This window comes from Platalea leucorodia (genome assembly GCF_965183815.1).
Source record: "Platalea leucorodia genome assembly, chromosome: 3".
Classification (NCBI taxonomy): Eukaryota; Metazoa; Chordata; class Aves; order Pelecaniformes; family Threskiornithidae; genus Platalea; species Platalea leucorodia.
The window spans coordinates 70,326,732-70,346,643 of record NC_138825.1 but is presented as its reverse complement, the minus strand read 5'-3'; the positions used below and the strand labels follow the sequence as shown (position 1 = coordinate 70,346,643).

At 40.0% G+C, this 19,912-nt stretch overlaps 1 protein-coding gene across 2 annotated transcripts in view; it reads left to right on the top strand.

The window, feature by feature from the left end:
- Positions 1 to 242: 242 nt before the first annotated feature.
- NKAIN2 (sodium/potassium transporting ATPase interacting 2) overlaps positions 243 to 19,912 on the top strand; it is a gene marked incomplete at both ends in the record, with an annotated part of 538,769 nt that continues 519,099 nt past the window's right edge. For both annotated transcript variants that reach the window (XM_082307838.1, XM_082307837.1), the window contains one exon: positions 243 to 296. In XM_082307838.1, the coding sequence (XP_082163964.1) occupies positions 243 to 296 (54 nt within the window). The remainder of the gene's footprint in view (positions 297 to 19,912) is intronic.

The following is a 19,912-nucleotide window of genomic DNA, read 5'->3' as shown; positions in this document are numbered from 1 at the left end:
GCCGCCCTCCCCCCGGCGCTGCCGCCCTCCGCGGGGGCGGCCGGCCCCGCTGCCGGCTGCCGCCGAGGCGGCGGGCGCTGCGGCCGCGGCTAGGGCGGGCGGCGGGCGCGCCCCCATGCGGGTCCCGGGCTGGGGCGCGCCGGCGGCGGCAGGCGGGAGCCGGGCGGCGGCCGGGCGGTGCTCTCCCGCCGCCTGAGTGGGCGCGGCGCGGCGCGGGACGGCGGCGCGGGGTGCCGGGAGCCATGGGCTATTGCAGCGGCCGGTGCACGCTGGTGGCGGTGTGCGGCGCGCAGCTGGTGAGTGGCGACGGGGGCGGCCGGCGGAGGAGGGGGGGAAGCAGGGACGGAGGGAGGGAGGGGGAGAGGGGGCGGCGGGGCGGCTCCCCCGCTGCCCGGAGGGGGAGCCCGGGGAGCGGGGGGGGGGGGGGGGGCAGCGCCCGCGCTTTGGGCGAGGAGCGGGGCGCGGGGGCCGGGATGGGGAAACGCGTGAGGGAGCGGGGTGGGAGGCAGGGGCTGCGTTACAGGTAGTTTCGCGGCAGCTTTGCCAGGGAGGCTGCGGTGGGCGCACGGCGGAGTTAATAAACTCGGGCAGTTTTCCCAAGCCTCGGCTCAACTTGGTACCTGATTTCCGCTGGCACCCGGTATTTGGCTGGCCTTACGTAAAGCAGGGACGCGGCCGTGTCAGGGGTGATGCGCAGCTGGCAAACAGTTTGCCGTACAGGTGTGTGTGTGAAGTTGTTATGCCCGAGCTTTTCTGCAGATGTGTATCTTCTTTTTTTTTTTTTTTTGTCTGTCAGACTTATTGGCCAGTGTATGTTAACATTGTATCATTATGTTGTTACAGAACTAAAACAATTATATATTTATACTTACCTGTAGAGGAGACATGTGGCAGCACTTGTAAGCTCAGCTACCAGCCAAACTAGACTGAGTTTAAAAAGTAGGCACCGAGATACAATAACAAAGAGACTGCCTAAAAATAGATCTGCGTAGCAAGACGGTTAGACTGTGCAATTGTATTGTGGCACCTTAAAAGTGACTGGGTTTAAAGTTAAAAAACTAAAGAAATGTCCCTTTCTGTAACATATAAATAGATTATTTTATTGTTCTCGAATCAGATACATGATGTATAGAATTCCTATGGATTTGGATGCAGTGACACACAGCTAAAGACCTATCAATGGAATATGCCCCATTTCTTATCTTCATTAGCCCAAGTGTTTGTGTGCTAGCAGAACAGGTGCTGGAAGCACCTTTGTTAAGCAGTTAACCTTATAGCAGGAAGGAAATAATTTGTGTTACTCCATCCCTCTACCTCTTATTGAATAGTTTTGCTGAGAAAGTGTTAGTCGGTATCAATAGCAACCAGCATTGTCGCCAATTCTTCTCCTGCAGACAGGTACTAAGAGAACTACAGAAGAAAAAACCCCGTGGATTTCAGGGACCAAAATCAGTAAAACTCAAAAAAAAAAAAAATCATAGAAAAAGAAAGATGTGTTAGCAGATCAGAAATTCGAAATACCTGTAGTCTTTCTATCGGTTGTAATCAACCCTTAATCTTTTTGTATTCTGGAAAACATTTTATTTTGTATATGCTGTTCTCCACATAAGTTATCTGATTCTTTGTAGCTGGTTGTATCTTATCAGATGTGATTTATTCATGCACACTGTCTAAAAAAAGAATCTTGAATAGAAGTAGTGAATCTTGAGTGGAATGGTAGGAATGTAACCTTTTCCAGCAATTTGGAAACATAAAATTCATCACTGAAGTTCTTCAGATCCATTTAAGTTTCAGAGGCATACTTTTTTTTTTTTTTTTTTCCCTGCAAAGGGAACAAAAAATGGTTTAAATTGTACCTTTTAGATGTAAAAGGTTGATTTTTTTTTTTTTTTTTTTTTAGTGCATTCAACAAACAGGAGGTTATGATGACTATGGAATGTGCTAAGATGTTAAATTATTATTGTTTTGAAAGTCTGTGAAGGAAAACATATTTGCTAACTCATGGTGACAAAAATACATGCAAAACTCATAGTAGAAACATCAACAGAAATGCCCTGTAGGAATGTATGAGCAGGTAAGCTGATGTAGAATTGTAGCATTACTGTAAGCTTTCTAAAAGTGATTGTAAACTACAGGGTCAAATATATATTTTTTTTAAAAAAGTAAATATTATATTCTGGAGTAGCTTAAGTGAACTTTTAACATGTTTTCATAAACCGAAAGCAAATTTGGAAATTTTTACTGAACAAGAAAAGGACATGCTCGCAGCAACACAAACCTCTGAATCACACTTGGCCTATGTAATGACATTTAGATAGGTTCAAAGCAGGAATGATCATTTACATGAGAAAAAGTAGCTGGGAATGGAAAAAATGATGCACTTTATTACAATCACTGTTATGTTCCTTCATGTGCCATGTACCATCAGATGGGAACAGGTCATGAGTTTTAAGTCAAGGAGACTTAACTCTCCTAAGCAGGCCTATAGGTGATTGATCAGTTGTTGCTGCTTTTTAGGTAAAACTACTTAAAGGAGCAAATGCTGTCAAGATTCATCCTCGAATTAGCAGCCACGTTAATGCAGATGCAAATCAAAACAAAGGATAAAGGAGTTATCTGACCTGAGGAGAGGGGCGTGGGAAGCATTTCTACAATGATAACCATACTTAAAAAAAAATTGCATAAAACTTTTAACGTGAAGATCTTTCATTACTGATACCTGGGTGTCAGTTTTAAAACGGTCATGTTTGAAGTAGAAAATATACTTTTGTTTGAGGAAAAAAGTTTGTAAAGAGAAAGGTTTCTTCCATTTTTTTAATAAAAATATTTTCTTCCATCTCTGCAGAGCTAGGGTGTGGTGATCTAATTGGTCTTTGTAGGCACTGTACAATAAATAATATCGAGCAATACTGCAGTTCAATAGAGAAGTTGTTGCATATTGTACATATATAGCTGATGTAGGTGTCTGCGAATGGGCAAAAAAAGGTGGTTGTTTCAAATACTGGTGTAGGAGTAGAGCTGCATCAACTTGAGAGACCCTGTGCAAGCAGAGTTATTTTCATAAATACATTTTAAATGTTTATAGCTAAGGCAACATACTGTACCATCAGATTATCAGAAAGCTCAAGGAATGTTTCTGCTCTCAAGGGCATACTGATCATTGCTCCCCTGCTTATTAACATACATATACCTTCCTGTTTGTGCTCTCATTTGTACTATGGAAAACAACCTTTGACAGCTCATTTTCCTCTGCATTTGTAGCCAATGAGAAGAATTAACAGCAAGTAAGAGCTAATTTTGCTGATGTTAGGAACAAGACATTGCCTTCTCTACACAAAGTTAATTATCTCAAAATACCTCTTCATTTTTTTAAGATAATAATTTCGGTCTCTCTTGTCCTTTGTCCTTCTGAAGAGAACCCTAGGCATAGGGGCTCTGATGTTTTTTTGTTGTATGTCAACCACCCTGGTTGCAGTGAAAGAATTCTCTGCTATTACATTTTGTCCTTTAAACTTCTTTATTTTTGGGTGTCTCCTTTTCTATTAATAGCTTACATCAGTAACACTAATATCTTGTTGCTTAGACTTTTTAATAGCAACAACAGCAAAGGTGAAACTGCCAAGATTATTGTTAGTTCAGTGCTTTCTGGAAGGCTTCAAGAGCCCCATGGAAACCAGTTTGAAACTTTCTATGTGTCCTCTATTGCTGCTTGGGAAAACTCAGAGCAGTGGCAAAACAGTAAAAAGTACTGCTTGTTTTCAACTTAGAAGCTCTCTTCCCAAGTGCAGTGATGAGAAAGGACAACATTTCATAAGGAAACTTCAGGTTTCCAGAAATCATTGCCTTATTGTTTCTATCCATCAGGCAAAGATTGCCATACTCCCAAGGCTAATTAGATGACAAGTAATTCAGCCTTTGCACTGCCTTCTCTGAATTTACTGAATTTATTTATGTCATTCTTTTTGTATATTTTGCCAGTTCTTTTTCTTTTTTTTTTTTTTTTTTTTTTTAAGTAAATTGTAATGCAGTTCAGATATTCCAGCTAAGTATTACAAACTATATAAAATCTGTAAACAAGCTGCATACATACTAAGGCTCAGCTAGTGATACTGGGGTGTTCAGTCTGATGCTCTAAAGAAGCATGTATGTGCATGGGCACAAACTCCCCAGTTTCTGAAAATCGGTGTCTTTCACAGGCATCAATATATGATGTTCGCAGTCTCTCCTTTTCCTCACTTTTCTTCTCCTTTTCCTCGCCATTTGGGGCGTAAGCACACCAACACACAACCTGGCTGTATCTCTCTGCGACCTCTTCCAGTTACAATTCTGGCTGAAGCCGCTGTCCAGGTGTGTCATTGTGGCCAAGCAGAACAACAAAGGCACCAGATTTGGTTGCTTTTGCTAACACAGGCATGATCTTGATCTTTGCTTTGAGCTAGTGAAAAAAATGATCTAAATGCTAACAGCTTGTATGGAAATGTCCTTGTTCTATGCTTTTCCACAAATGAATAATGTGAATTAAGAGAAAAGTCAAATACTTTATTTAAAAAACTGTGTCAGCTGAGGTAATATCTATACCTATCAGTGATACCAATGTGCATAAACACATATTTAGTTACCTTTTTGTACGTGAAGGCACGTATTTGATCTGCGGCAAATAAAGTGGTGGAACTACTCAAATCCAGGAAATTAATTACATACAAACTGCGAAGTAGTATCTACTGTATGTCTTCTGTAACTTCTTCTGATGTCATGAGAGATGCCCATACTCTATATGGCACACATGATACAGGAATGAAGAGTGTCCTGTTGTCTTCCAGTTCTCACATGCATTATAAAACAACAGTACATGCAACTACAGAGAACAGACCTTGGTTCTCAGAGGAAAAAGTCTGCCATAGTGATCAGTCCTGGAAAGTTTTGGTTTGCCTTTTCTAAATATGAACAGCAAACATTCTTATGCTCGTTCAAACACTTCAGGAATGGTGATCATGGCAAGTTCTAGTCTATGTCACAAATCTACCTACAAGGTTTAGCACAGTTTAATACCATGAGTATCCTCACTTGGGGAAAAACTCATGTTTTAACAGTTTGCAGATAGACTTGTCTCTGGACCTTCAGGCAGTGAGGTTTGCCAGATTAGAGCTGAGGTCCTCCTGAGAGCAAAGCAAAGGCATTCACACCAGGTACTTCCTAGGATTAGCTGCTCTGCAGTTTTATGTAATAAAGAACATCTTGTTGTTAATGTAGGCTTTTATATCATGCATATCATCAGGGTACTTTCCAATAGCACACAAACCACATAACTAGTGTATGTAGCATGTTTATTTTTTTCATTTTTGCTATAGGGAAGCAGTAGTGAATTTTTTTATGTTTGCTTTCAATTGCTGGGTTTTGTGGAGAGTTGTGTTTTTGTGTGCGTGTGTGTTTTAATTGTGTTTCATTGTCGCTGTTGCCAATGATATTCAATAGGAGCTTTAGGAGAGAAGTGTCTGCAACGGCAAATTCATGTACATGTTCCTACACTTGCTGCTAGCAAAAGGGGAATTAAAGATGTGGGCTTTCCATGTGGAATGGAAAGTGATGTTGTTACTGCTCTAGCCTATGGATCTGTAGGTTTATCAGTCTAGAAAGAGAGTACAAAGAATTGGTTTCTGTGTTTTGGATAGTACTTGTATTTAAGTGCTACCTTTGAAATTGTGACTACTTCAACAACTTGTGTCTGTGCCTTCTTTAAAGTTCTGCTTCTTGCTTTGTTTCAATTTTGATAGGAAAGAAAGTAAAAGTCTTAGTTTCATTATATCCAAAAACATTGTGATCCTACTAGCAATGAAAAGGAAACAGTCCTGTGAATAGCAGACTTTCAGCGGATGTGTGTGTGAAAGCTATTGTATAACACTAAGGAGTAGATTTTGAGGTGTTGCTGGGAATATATAAAACAAGGACTTGATCATGAATTCAGAGAGCTAACATCTTTTGTTGCTATGAAAGAAATATGTAGCAACCTTTTTACGTTTAAGTGAGACCTTGGTAGAAAAGTAAACACTCTTTTTCTATTCTGTTTTTGAGATAAAATACCAAGGATTCATAACCAAACTGTTTTTTTCTGATAACTTGTGGTCAAAAATAGTGATGCATACAAAAAATGGATGTCAGAGGTAACAGTCCATTATGTGATTTAATTTTAGTGGTTTGACATTCACTATGAATGGTACAGTATTATTTTTCATAGAAGTGTGAATGAATAATAATTGTGAATAATCAATCATGCACTTCAAGAAAGGCAGAGTATGTTGTTTTAAGTTACAGGGGTGAAAGATTTCAGACCAGCTGAATAGCAAGTTTAATTCACTGCTTTTTGAAGCTCAACTTCTTTAGAGTTCAGTGAACAGACTCAACATTCAGATACTGTGATGATGGGTAGGAGGGAAAGGTTTAAATAGATTGAGAGAAAAGGAGTTGAATAAACTACCTGAATATAGGGACCTAGAATATCTCGCGAAGTCACTCTTCTTGTACAGCCATGAGGCAAATCTTTGGCAGTAGGAATTAATTTCATATTGACAGCAATTTGAGCTAGCACCTTGAATGATGAGCAGCAGGGTGTTTTTTTTTTTTACTTCTTCTTTTGTTTCTTTACAAAAAGCAATAAGTAAGCATTTTTAAAAGACACTAAAAACTCTCTGTACTCAGTCTGTAGTCAGTGGAGAGAAATCTCTCATTCTGTAGTCAACAGAAAGCACCAGGCTCCATTGCAGAATGGTTCAAAGCAGAAATATAATGTTCTGAGTTGGTAGTGACTTTACTGTCCCAGGCTGAGCCGTGGGAATGTATACAATGCAAGTGCAGCAGATAGGGTTTGTAAACAAGTACTTGGTGACTTGTTATAGGAAAGAATCTAAATCCCTTTGAGGTCTTCTCAATGTTCTGGTGCATCCAATGACATGGGTCTCAACATCTAGTTTCAGTCAGCATGAAGTTTTGAGAAACTTCCCTGAGCTTAGGGACTGGTGAGATTCAGCCAGTGTCTGCTCTGGAGGCTGATGCCAGTGCTCAGTGAACTACCTGGGTATCCCCATACGCTCCAAACCGCCTTTTTGGTCCCATGGTTCCATTGAGCTCAAGAGATTATCCCGGGTGTACAATGCCGAAAGAGACAGCTGTGCCCAATGACATTTTGTTAAGAAAAGGTGTGTCAGAAATCTTGAATTTCTACAGGATTTACTTATGATTCTGAATTTAAGTGACATTTAGCGCAGAATAACAATAGTGAGTATTTTCATATTTGGCTGGGGACAAGTGTATTGATGGTCTGACTAAATCAGAATAACCTCTCTAGGCTCCTCTGCAGTCAGAAGAGGGACTCCTTCAGGGGGCGGGTCAGAGTGCCTAACATTGTTTCTTGCCCTAAACTGACCTTTAGAGTTGTGTCTTAAGTAAAGCGATCCTTCAGCTTAAGTAGGGTTTTTGGGAGGGGCAGGGAGAGAAGAAATCACAGACCCATTATATGCTTTTGTTTTTGGGTGATTTTCTGTAGATTCCAACAGGAGTGAGGATGACAGGGACCGCTGTAAATAATGTGTGATGATAAAGAGTATGCTGAAAACACAATAATTTTAAAGCATCAAATAGTTTATTGTCATCCAGATTAATCTTAATTTATTTTTTTATTATGGTGAGTGAAAGAGAAGGGCTGTTGAGTGCTACCTGACTTGTAAAGCACAATGGACACAATAGTTGAAATGACATTTTCTTGCCCCTGGGACAAATAAACACTTCATAGTTTGTTATTTTTTCCCCTCTCCCCAGATGTAGATGTACCAGCTGGATGACATCTGAGAATTGTTTCAGCATTTTATCATTCTATAACCCTCTGATAGAAATGACATTTAGAAGAAAAATTACTGATTTCTGTGTTCACTAAAAAGTAAACATGCATAGCTAATAGTTCTATTCACCACAGATCATACTTATGCATTTTTAATAAAAACTTGATTTTAATTCATACATAACTTATGAGAAATGTTTATCAGTTTAGGGCTCTGCTGATTCCCTCTTAAATGTTTACATATATCTGGATACCTTGAAAATGTCTTTCATCTGAGGCTCAGGTTTACCTTTTATACACAGACTTGCTTCTCTGCTGCCTACGTAATGATGTAACGTATGTAAGAAATGCTGATTATTGTACTGATTGCTAAAATCAGTGGAAGTACCGTTTATATGACTTAAATGAATCTCAGATTTTCCTATGCTGTTTGCAGTAATAGGTTTCTAACATCGGGGTTTTGTTTTTTTTTTTTCTGATTTTTTTTCTCAGTTGGGATATTAGGCTGCATCTCTAGTGGCAAGTCACCAGTTACATGTAACTGGCAAGTTACCAGTTACGTGAATGGGAATAGGAAAAGTCTGTTGTATCCTATATTCATGCCATAACAGATTGAGGTCTAGTTTCCTCACCCGTCTTTTCTTATGAAGGAATTCTCATTAGTAGAGTTTTGTACAGAAGGCAGCATATGAGGTTAATTCTATTATTTCTGAGAGGCATGTCGAAATGATGGTGCCTATCATGTTTGTACGTCACATCACCTTTCAGAAGGCAAAAATTCAGGACCATTTGCAGATGGTGGGAGACAGATTCTTGAGATTCATTATCTCATTTAAGCATGTAATGAATAGTCTCTGAACCACCTTCTGGAGGTGGCTGCCTCTTTCCGTTGACTCTATAGGGATCTTTGAGTTGCTGCCCAGTTGGGAATGAAACTCCACCCTCTCTTCTGCATGTACCTTTATTTACTTCATTATATAGTTAAGCCTGCTCCTCTTTGATGGTATCTTTTTACTAAAGAAGACAGGATAGACTGTGAAACTCTTATTTTGTAGAATTTAGGCAGAATAAACATGAGTGATGTATAATGTTTCTTCTGGATGAATGGAAGTCATGCTAGAGGCCTAGAACAAGGGTTAGATGGCTGTCCCTGTTCGCCTTGAATAACATTTACTGTCTCTGAGTGATCCCACAGTAGTGAATGAAATTGGTCTCACGAACAAGATAGTATTAAGAGACAGAGGGTCTAGAATCTAAGGTACTGACTAATATTTGTGTAAGAAAGCTTAACTGTCTTAGGAAATGATGTAATTCCTTTCCAGGTGACTCACACCATGGGTCAATTTCCTAATTAAAAATTCCTTTAAACTTGTTCATAGGCGGACTACTAATTGTCCCTCAACAAGTATATTCTTCTCATTTGAAGATAAAAAGCTTTTGTGAGGAAAGGAAGATAAATGCTACGATGTCTCTTTAGAACAATGCATGGATCTTTGAAAAGCTATTCTTCAATAATTAAACAAAATGTGAAGTTTGCAGATTTTTGCCATGGTCAACAATGGCCCAGCATTTTTCATTATCCTCTGGTCACAGTCTCTGTGGCAGGCTGTTCTATTACAGAGCACAGAAACAAAAGGAGAAGAAAGCCCGTTGTGTGTCATTGCTGCCTTCACAAAGCCACAAATATATTAAACTCAAGATACTGTTCATTGTGCACTTGAGCCACCAGTGACAAAGGTGCTGTGAGTACCACTGAATATCAGGCAGTCATATGTCATTACATCACTGTTCAAATTGGCAGAGCAAATGACAGTAAAACAAATGAAAACATTAGCAGCTAAAGGAATGCAAAAGAATAAGAGGCTTGTCTGAAAAAAAGAATGCAAAATATGGATGTTATTTTTGCCATTAGCTATAAAGTTGATTTTCCCTTTTTTCTTTCTTTTTTTTTTAATTTATTATTAAGTTCTTGGCCACACCCATCTCATGCCCTTGAGGCCAGTTAGCTTTTATTTTCTTTGACACTAGTAGCAGTCACAGGCAGTGACAGCAGCTGGTAACAAGCCAGATGATGGCACTGGTAGCGTTAACATAAGACATGGGCTTCAGTGTATCCTGAAAACGGAGTTCATTGTCGTGGATTTTATCAGACTGGCTTTCTTGAGTGTGGAGCTGGCAGTAAATTTGGTACTTGCAGAGGGAAAACCACAAGAAACTGGAGCTGGATGCAGTATTCAGCAATATACCTAGTAATGTCTGTTTCTGGTCCTGGCAGCCTCTCAGAATATTTAGAGGGGCTGCTGTCTGGTACAATCTCTCTTTTTTTTGTTGTTTTTTTGTTTTGTTTTGGGTTTTTTGTTGTTTTTTGTTTTTTTCTTTCTTTCTTTTTTTTAAATGAAAGCCATCACCCAGGGGTAGGATCATAATGGCAGGTACAGAAGAAAGTTGTTGTCCTCAACTGCTGGAAGAGATGGTGTCTGTTCTGCGTCGTGCTAAACTGTGCCTTTTTCAGATGCGTAATAAAATTTATTTATGGACACCGATAAAGTGGTATCTGTTGTATAATATCACAGATAGGCGTAAGGACAATAACAAAAGGCAGCTGGTTTAGTAAGCTCTATTTGCTGCAGAAATGTGCTGTTCTTTGCGAATTGAAATAAAAAAGGTGGGGGGAAAATGTTGTGGTTTTTTTCTGGTTCCTGGCATTTGCAATCGTTCTTGCTTTGCAGTGTGCTTATAAAGACAATTATGTGGGTCCCATGTCAGTATTATATTTGTCGTGACTAGCGCCTTATTAGAGGACAGCTGCTCCTCTCTGCCCAGCACATATACGTAAATACCACTGACGATAATAGAAGTTATGAGTGTAACCCTCCTCTGTGTTACACCGACGGGGGATGCTGGAGCTCTTCTGGTTTCAGTTAATTAAACTCGGGTGTAAAACCAGGAATGAAGCAGTGATGGATCTGGGACTATTCACATGCTTGTTCAGAGTGCAGTGCCTGTAAAGAGGCTTTGAACTTCCAGCAATTATTACTTGGCCCTTGTAACAGATGAGTAAGAAAGGCACTGTCTGAATGCACAACATCTGAGTCTCTCAGAGCATGCTGAGTGCCTTCGCTAGAAGGCCAGATAGTCAGGTCCCCATCAGCCTAGAGCAGCCACAAGGAAGACTGGTGTGCAAGGGATATTTCCAAGTTGTAAATGTTTTATGGTAACTCCTTAGTTTCTCTCCAGTTCCATCAGGATTAAAAAAGGGGTGACCGGCAGATTTCTCCAAAGCTCCTCAGATGCTGTAATGGTGCTTTGGCTACCATCACTTCTGCTGAGAACTGGACTGATTTGGAACAAAGAAGAATATAGAAGTGGCACAGTGCCATCATAATGCCTTTAAGAGCTAATGTAAACTCAGCTGGAAAAAAACATTTGCAATGAACAACAAGGTTTGTTGGCCATAGCAAAACCCAAGAACTTATTCTCGAGAACTTCCTCTTGGCATTTTAGCTCTTGTAATGAGTTGCGTTTGTACATCCTTAAGCACTTACTTCTCAGCTCAGATCTGCATAGTGGGCAGCTCAGACGCTTAGGGAATGTAAACCCATGCCTCTATGTTCATGCAGGTTTCTCTTCTGTTGCTGTTTTCTGTTTGCTTTTCAAAATTTGAGTAAATTAGAAGTTCTGCAGTATTTGGGGTGACTAACTGGATTTCTGGGTGAGCACGAGCCCTGACTTTTTTTGAAAGGTGAAAACTATTAGTCTTATAACTGCATTATCTATTCCAGACAGTTTCCTTACTAATTTAAGACAAGACAGTTATACAAAGCTACAGTGATGAATGGATTGAACAGTTAATATTTGACATTTCATTTTATGATTATACCATTTAAAAATAGCTGACTTTTGACACACTGCTAGTATGTTTTTATCTGAATTAGAAAACCTAGATTTATGGAAGTTCCCTGTTACCTTTCGGTTTGAGGTCTCTGGAGAATGACCGTACTGATCCTAGCTGCTCTAATGTTCGGCGCAAGTATGGACACGTTCAATAAAGATGGCCTGGGGAGGTGGGGGCATTCTTTTGTCCTCACAGCTGGATTGGTCAGGTGATTGAGAGAGAAATGTGGAATAGCATCACAGTCAGTGGTAAACTTAAAAAATAAAAAAAGTTTTTAATTGTCTGAGATATTTTAAATCTCTGTAAAAGTGAAAACTGGTGATACCAACAAGTGCCAGAAGAGTACTTTAAAACAGCACTCTCTGAGGCAGTTTGGAAGGTATGTCTGTCATAACTGGAATATATGGGAGACAAAAACCTTGTATTTTAACCTCTCCAGATTTCGGGAGAACTTGAATCTCTGCACCACAGGCCCACGGGCACAATTTAGGACATGCTTTTGTCTGCTTTCATAGATGTGTCCTTGTGTTGGTAGTGCCCAGCTGGGGCTGGGATCTGGGGGAGACTGACGAGCGCATGCTCAGTGGCCTCCGTGTAACCTGGCATCCAGGGGGCTGAGCCATGCTGGCACCATTCTTACCCCAACCCAGCGATGGCAGCTGAGTTGGTCACATTCTTGCAGTGTTAAATGATTTCACAGTGAATTGCATCAATTTCTCACCCACATAATCCAGCAGGAAGGTGGAGGAGAAGGTTTGTGCTCATGCAGAGACTTGAGACGCTGGCACTGGATTGTCTCTGGTCTTCTTTAACAGAGCGTTGTGGCTTGGAGCTTTTATCCCATTTATTTTGAAGATGTGAAATTTGTTGAGAGGAGTGTGCTGAGGCATGCTTGCTGAGGGAAGGGATGGGTAGTCTTCCAGGAGCATTTCCATGTAAAGCATCAACTTGCATTTGAGAGGAACCTGTCTTGATGAATGATGTGGTCCCTGCCAATTCTGTCTTCGTTATTGTGCAGATCTTTCCTAGAGCGGCGCGGGTTTGTGCTGCCTCTTACATAAGGTTCAACCTAGACCCAAATGATCAGTGTGTGATGGTGGGTAACTATGCAGTTCCACTAAAAGTATCTAGCCATCCTAGAACTTGTGTAAGGTCAGTATGCTAACGCAGCCACCTGAATCCCTTTAGAACATCAAATTTAATAGAGATAAAATGTGCTTAGTGAATATTTTTTAAAAGGTCAAAAAGTAAAGATTATTTATTTACTTCAATTGAAATTCAGCAGGTCTTAGGTTAAGGTGAGGGACAAAAAATAAATCTCTAGAATTATGTTATACTTGACAGAATATTGATCAATAGTTGTCTCAGCAGGAGCTGGTGGTGAGCTGAAAAGTAGTTTTACAATTTTACATAAATATTTCTGATTGGCACTTCTTTTTGTTACATTGCTCTGCCTAGATTTTTGTTCCACACTTTGTCTCCACATTAATGTTTCAGGAATATTAGACCATCCTCATTTTTAATTAAAAATAGGTTAGAAAATTCTGTCTTTCAGTTAACATTCCTACAGTGTAAGAAAATAAATACTTGCTTGGACATTATCAGCTTACTAATTTAATGAAGAAGAGTGTTTTACACCGCAGTGGTTTTATTGGATACCCCACACCGTGAGTAGTGCTACCGTAAGAAAGTTGGCCTTGGAAAGGGAAAGTACTTTCCATAGACATTTAATAATCACTTAGGGAAGACGGGTGTCTATGAAGTTCTTCTAACAAGAGTACTCGTATTTGCAAAATATACAGTTATTTTCTTTTATAACCCCTTTCTTCTTGTGTCTACTTTACAGTCTCCCTATGATTGCAGAAGTAATACAAGCTCTTTCACTAGCCAGCTAGCATAATCTTAAAGGAGGTATTTCTAGTGCATGTTATTGAAGATCTGTGTCATTTTCTGTATGTCTGTCTTTATTTACTGCCACACTTTCCCATCCATGCAAGCACCTGAGAGGAATTCCCACCAGGTACCTCAGCACCTAGGCTGCCTATCAAGGTGATGGAGGCAGGCAGGTGCCTCTAGCGGGGGAATTCACTGCTCTTTGTTAGCATTTGGCAAACTTCACTTAGGTGCTCTAAATCATGCCCTGGAAGAACCAGTATCTCTAGCAACTTGGTACAGAATATCGCATCCTAAATTAGGTGCCTAGAGTACACAGAATCCCTATGCTCTTTCTGCCCCCATGCGCATTTGGCGTATACTTCTTTGTGCCAAGTGTAGAGTAGGTTAAAATACGGACAAAACTTTTTTACTTTTCTTTTCCCTTTCTTCCCCCCCCATTTGCTTTCAATGCTTTCATCTTTGTAATCAGCTATGCAATAGCACAGGCAAGCTCTCCTCATTAGGCAGCCCATGATTTGTCTGGACCAGCTGTAGGGCCCTCGTCTCTTTTGGTGGCGTGCTGACAGAGGATCTGGAGAATAAAAGACTCCTTTGCAGGGGCTGTTATCACTTATCCTGACAGATACACTGCATGATGGAGTGTGCTGCTTCTGAAGCAGGCCAGGTGTAAAACAAAGTAGAGTTGAAAGGGAGATACTCACACAGTTCTCCCCTGCCCCCTCCACATGCACGTGCACACGCACACACTCTGCCATAACCAGATTTGTTAAATTATAGCATCTCCTTATGGATCTGCACAATACATCAAGAAAAAACAAACAAAAAAAGAGGCTATTTCTTCAGGCTTGCTTATGTAATAAGATGGATATAATTGTAAACAGGAAAGCTGTAAAATAGAGTTAATAAAATTCATCCTTATAAGGACTGTTTACCCTCATAATGGTGACTGAGTCTCTGCTTTTCAAGAGCTGACGGGCACTAATGGAGTATGGGAGAGTGGTTTTCTTTCATACCCTCTTTTTGTCACTGTTCATATCTTTTCACTACTCGGGTCCTACTTGTATTACTTCCTTGAAATGTCTTGGTAGTAAGAAAAGGTAGATAGAGCCACTACTTAGTTGATATTTGTTGTATTAGCTTGCCTTCTGCTGCTGCTATGAGGAATATTGCTTATATAGCTATAAACGAAGGTATATAAGCAGCAAGAATTGCCTACTAAGTAGCTACTAATAAACATGAAATATTTCTGGATGGAATCACTCTTTCTGTGAGGCTTCATGAATCTTCTTGGTTGCAGTTAGTCACTCTGTGATCTGTTTGGTGACAAGGCAATGTCTAGCCAAACAAATCCACCTACATTTCACTGGACTATCATCTTTATTCCCATAGGTAACTGTGGTTAAAAATGTGAGGAAATATCAGTTCTGTTGCAGCAAAACAGGAGAAAAAGAGGCAGAGAGTTTCTCCAAAACTACTGCACATCTTGGGGAAATGCATCTTTAGTGAAAGAAAATCCATTGACAATAAGCGAATGGAATGACTGTAAGGCTTATTGAATTCAAGAATTGCAATTAGGAAAATAAAAACTGGTCTCTGATGTAGTAACAGAACCACCACAAAATGTGGGGATGAAGGAATGGGGAGAAGAGATGGAGGGAAGAGAAAGGAAAGAAAATACATCACAGATGGGACTGATTTTGAATTTGGGGAATTTAATTTCACAGGGATGTCTTTCCTCTAAACCAACCTCTTTTTATACTGCTCTGAAATCCAAAAGGTCAAAATGAATAACAGTTTTTCAAGGATTCATGGTCAGATGAGATAAAGGGGTTGAAGGAAGCATGCCAGTCGGAAACATTTATTCGATATATGTATACATATACAGGAAATGTATATGTATTTATCTAACAGGAAAAAATGGATATGTCTCAGTGATGTGTAAAGATGTCATATTTGACATCAAATTCATATTTAAAGCAGTGAAGTGTCAGGTACTGCAGGTGTACTGCAGTGCATACGTGATTACAATATATCATAGAATTGGGGACTTTCAAAGGAAAACTCGCATACCTCTACAGCTTGAGTTGGAAAACTGGGCTTCTTGGGGAGAAGATTAGTATATGTAGCTTAGGCACAGGCAGAGTCTTAAACAAAATGTTGAATAAAGGGTAGGTATAAGCAATGGAATACATATCCATTTTCAGCTCAGTGTTGCAACAAAGGAGACAGCAGCTTAAGCAAATATGCCTGAATGAAGTCATAGCTCTGAATGTGTGTGCTGTGAGTTTTTAAAATAGAATCCTGTTGAATTGAATAGAGTCATCTTCTCCTACGCTGCATGGGTGGTACTCAAGACTTTAGGAGAATGGATGATAAATCTGATACTAATGGAAGTATATTAGAAAGAGATGATAGGAATTTATCTTGATGCATGTGTCACAGGTGAATTTGTCTTTAGCAGACCTACAAGCTGAGTAAATGATAAATGTTTCATATTTATGTCATTGAATTAAATAGGAAAGGTCATTCATTCTGCCACTTCCTACTATTATTATCAATGCTAGACTGCTAATTTGGGAGAAAAAGGAAGGAGAGCAGAAGAAAAGAAAAAGTAACCTGCGTAATGAGTGGAGGTGGCAAGACCCAGGACCCTGCTGGGAACACAGAAATACAGAACTCCTCTTCAGAGCTGGTATAAACTCCAGAAGCGAATACAGACAGAGAGCATCCGCTGCTGGATCTTGTTGGTTCCGGCCATTCTTTAGAGGCATTAGGACAGTGCCTGCAGGAATGGAGAGGTCTGTAGAGACAACAGGGATGGACAAACTGTCTCATGCACACAGGGATGTCTTTTATGCCAGTAACCAGTATTGCTGACCATCAGAACTGATGTTTCCTTTGGTGGAGAAATACCCTGCATTTCTGTTCATTCCAGTCACCCCTGGCTTGCTCACCTAGAGAGAAATCAGTTGAACCATTTGAGTGGTGTGGGTGGGAAAACCCCATACTTTTAGCTGATGTGCTCTAGCAGCAAGAACATGCACTTAAAGTTCATTTTGTAAAAAAACTTAAAAATAATGCTTAGGTCAGTAATATAAAAGTTGTAACATAGTCTGTAGTTTACACTGAATATATTTAGAAAGTTGACTAAAATTCAAGCTTCAGCTCAGATTTTATGATAAATCAACATGAATTGAGGACCCTGCGTAATGTCAGTAAGACAAGCTTTTATTCATAAATTATATAAAATTGATTTTTAAAGCAAAACTCAGCCTACACTAACAAGACACACGATAAAGGAAAGAATGCATTACAGCTGGGCAACCGTAGTATTTTTAAGACTACTCACAGTGAGAGACCTTTTGACTAAGACAAGGTGGTAGTTTGCAGGTTTCTCCTACTTCTGAAACCTGTTCCTTTTTGCTTTTTCACTCACCTAGCTTACAAAAACATCAAATCATTTTCCTTTTTCATTTTTCTTTTCATTTTTTATCAAGCAGTACATGCTTTGCAGTTGCTGAATGTATAAAAATTTGTGTTATTTTGATTTTGTGGGGGGTTAATTCTTGCTGATGTGAGCTTTTAACTTTGCTTTTTCCTAGCTTGATTTTAGAACTCCTTTAGAAATATCTATGCCTGTTTCCTGGAGTTTATCAATTGCTACAAAAAAATTCTGTTCAAAATTTAAGTATTTACTAAATTCCCCTGAAGCTTCACTGATACGATATTGATATGTGTAGGCTATATCGTTTTCCCTTAGTTTGCTGTTCTGTACTAACTCGTCCAGCTTACTTTAGCTGCTAGTCAGGCCTGAAGACTACATACTTTTGCTGCTTTAGCTACTTGGTAAGCTAAGAAATAGTCAATATAGTGAAAGCTGTTGAAATTACTTCCATGGACTTGCCTTAGGTCTTAGCATAGGCTAGTTGCTTGGTTTCTCTGCAGTGAACAGGGTGAGCAGGGGAGGCAGAGGTACTCCTGGGGTCTTGCTGAGCGTGGGGAAGGTGTCTCATCCCCCTTCCTGGCTAGGTTTAGGTGTCCACCCACTGCCCATGTTAGACGCCTGTGTGGGGTTAGGATCCACACTTGCAACCTGTGCTGGAGTTGGACGCTGAGATCGCTCTTTTGGTACCAAGGGGAGGCTTGGTGCTTTCTGTCATGATGTGTCTGGAGAAGGAGTGGTGGTAGCTGTAGTGCTGCCCATTTTTCACATAGTAAGTGACTTGTTGGTTTGCGCACACAAGAAAAAAGCATCCGTTCGTTGCCCTCTTGAGCAGCCTGGGGCTGAGGCCTTCATTTCTCAGCCATCTTGAGAGGGAGTACCCTCACTAGCAGCCCAGCAGCAATAGGAGCATCTATCTATCTATCTATCTCTTATTCAGTCTGGGCCAAGAATAGGACAAAGAAAGGAAAAAAAGGCCTGAGCTCCATATATGTGAAATAGGAGAGTTCCCTAAAGAACTGTACCTGGACTCAGCTCCTTGGACCACTCTACTCGTTTTCTGTGATAGAGTTATAAGATGCATAATTATTATATATGTATTATATGTACATGTAATTATACGTATTAAGAGCAGATCTACGTTGGGAATTTGTTTAGTGCGATATTGAGTTGCATAGAAATAGTCTCAGTCACTTGCCCAGAGTCATGGCATCAATGAGTGGGAACTGGATCTGAAGCCTTAACCCTTGATGCTTTGCCTTTCAGGAGTGATCTTATTTAATTTCTTCTTTACTAAAAGTGGTTCAAAGATTACTTACACTAATCGTCACTGTTACCAAAAAACTGGATTCAGGCCCCACGACAAATGCCTCTTTATGAAACAAAAGGTCTTATTAAAAACATTAACTAAGCTCCTGAGAAGATTTCTTATAAAAACTACTTTTATTACAACACCAAGTTGCTTTGTCAGGAAAAGCAGGATTAAGGTAGAAGGATCAAACACAACTTTTATTTTTTTTTTTTTTCTTGCTCTCTAAGATATGGTTATTTCTATCATCATCAGTAGTTGCCTAAAAAAGCCTTGCGAAAGGAAATTTCTTAAGCTTCCTTTCTTCTGCTAAGTTACTGGTCATGGTCTGATTTTATTCAGTGAGACTTTAAAGCCAGTTTCAACAATAACAAAAAATTAGTATACTTGGAGTTCTCTGTGCCTAGGAGAAATACTGAGTAAGTCTAAATCTGGGCAGCCTGATAATTGTCATAACATTGCTCTTTTTCTGTTCCTTCCCTTAGCTCTGCACCCTCTCTGCAGAGCAGCGCTGTGTGCGCATGGCCTGCCGCAGGCTGAGATTGAGGGTCCCTTTCAGATGTGGGATGCCACGCATGAGGGGCTGAGGGTAGCGCATAGAGTGCTGGCACTCTTCACTGGATTGTGGTCTTTTGTCTTTGAGTATCCCTCTGTGGCTCTTTTATTTCTCTGAATAGCTCCTTACAGCAATTTCCAGAACAGCTGAAGATACTCTGATGTTTGAATTGAGATTATTTTTTCGGAGTTATCTTTCCTGGGTGCTCTTTTCAATGTGCCTGGACCATGTTTTGCACAGAATGGAGTTTTTGCTGACCGTTGTTGCGTGTTTTACATCCCTGGTATCCCACAGGCAGAACTGAGCTGTTCTTTTCCTAATCTGTCCTTCTCTTTGGCTGCATTGTCCTTTGAATCTGAGGAAAAAAAGGATGTTGTGGTTTATTTGTTGCATATCGATCTGATTACTGTTGCTGTGAACTTACTGCCATCTGCCAGACAAGAAAAAAAAAAAACACCACCACCACCAAAATAAACCCCTTGCAGTTAAAATGTATTTCTTTATGACCTACAGTCTTCATAAGTACAGTCTGGTACTGTCAGATGGATGGTGTGCTTTCTGGGCTTACCAAAGGTCAGTGATGTTTCTTCATGTTTCCAGTGTCTTTTGGTTCAAGCAAGTGTGCTTTCAACAGACCAATTCTGAGTTTGTGAAAGCAAGACTCAAGTTTTTGAAAGCTGCCCCTGTTTTCAGTCACCCAAATCTGTTAAAATTTAAGTATAAAATGGACATCCAAATGCCTTTCTGGCAGCTTTGAAAGTCTTAGCTATGGGAGCTCTGTTGTAATTGCCAGAGTAACAGTCCATGAAACTTGTATATCAGCCAAGTGATTCAAGGAAATTATTGGTAGCCACCATTATGGTTTTGTTTTCATTGGCAAAAACATTAATGTAGTAGCTTTGCTATCTTGCCTCAGTTTTTCATCCAGACTGCCAGTAATAAAAAGTATGATTACTTCATTGGAAATGTGCTGCCTGCTATAATTC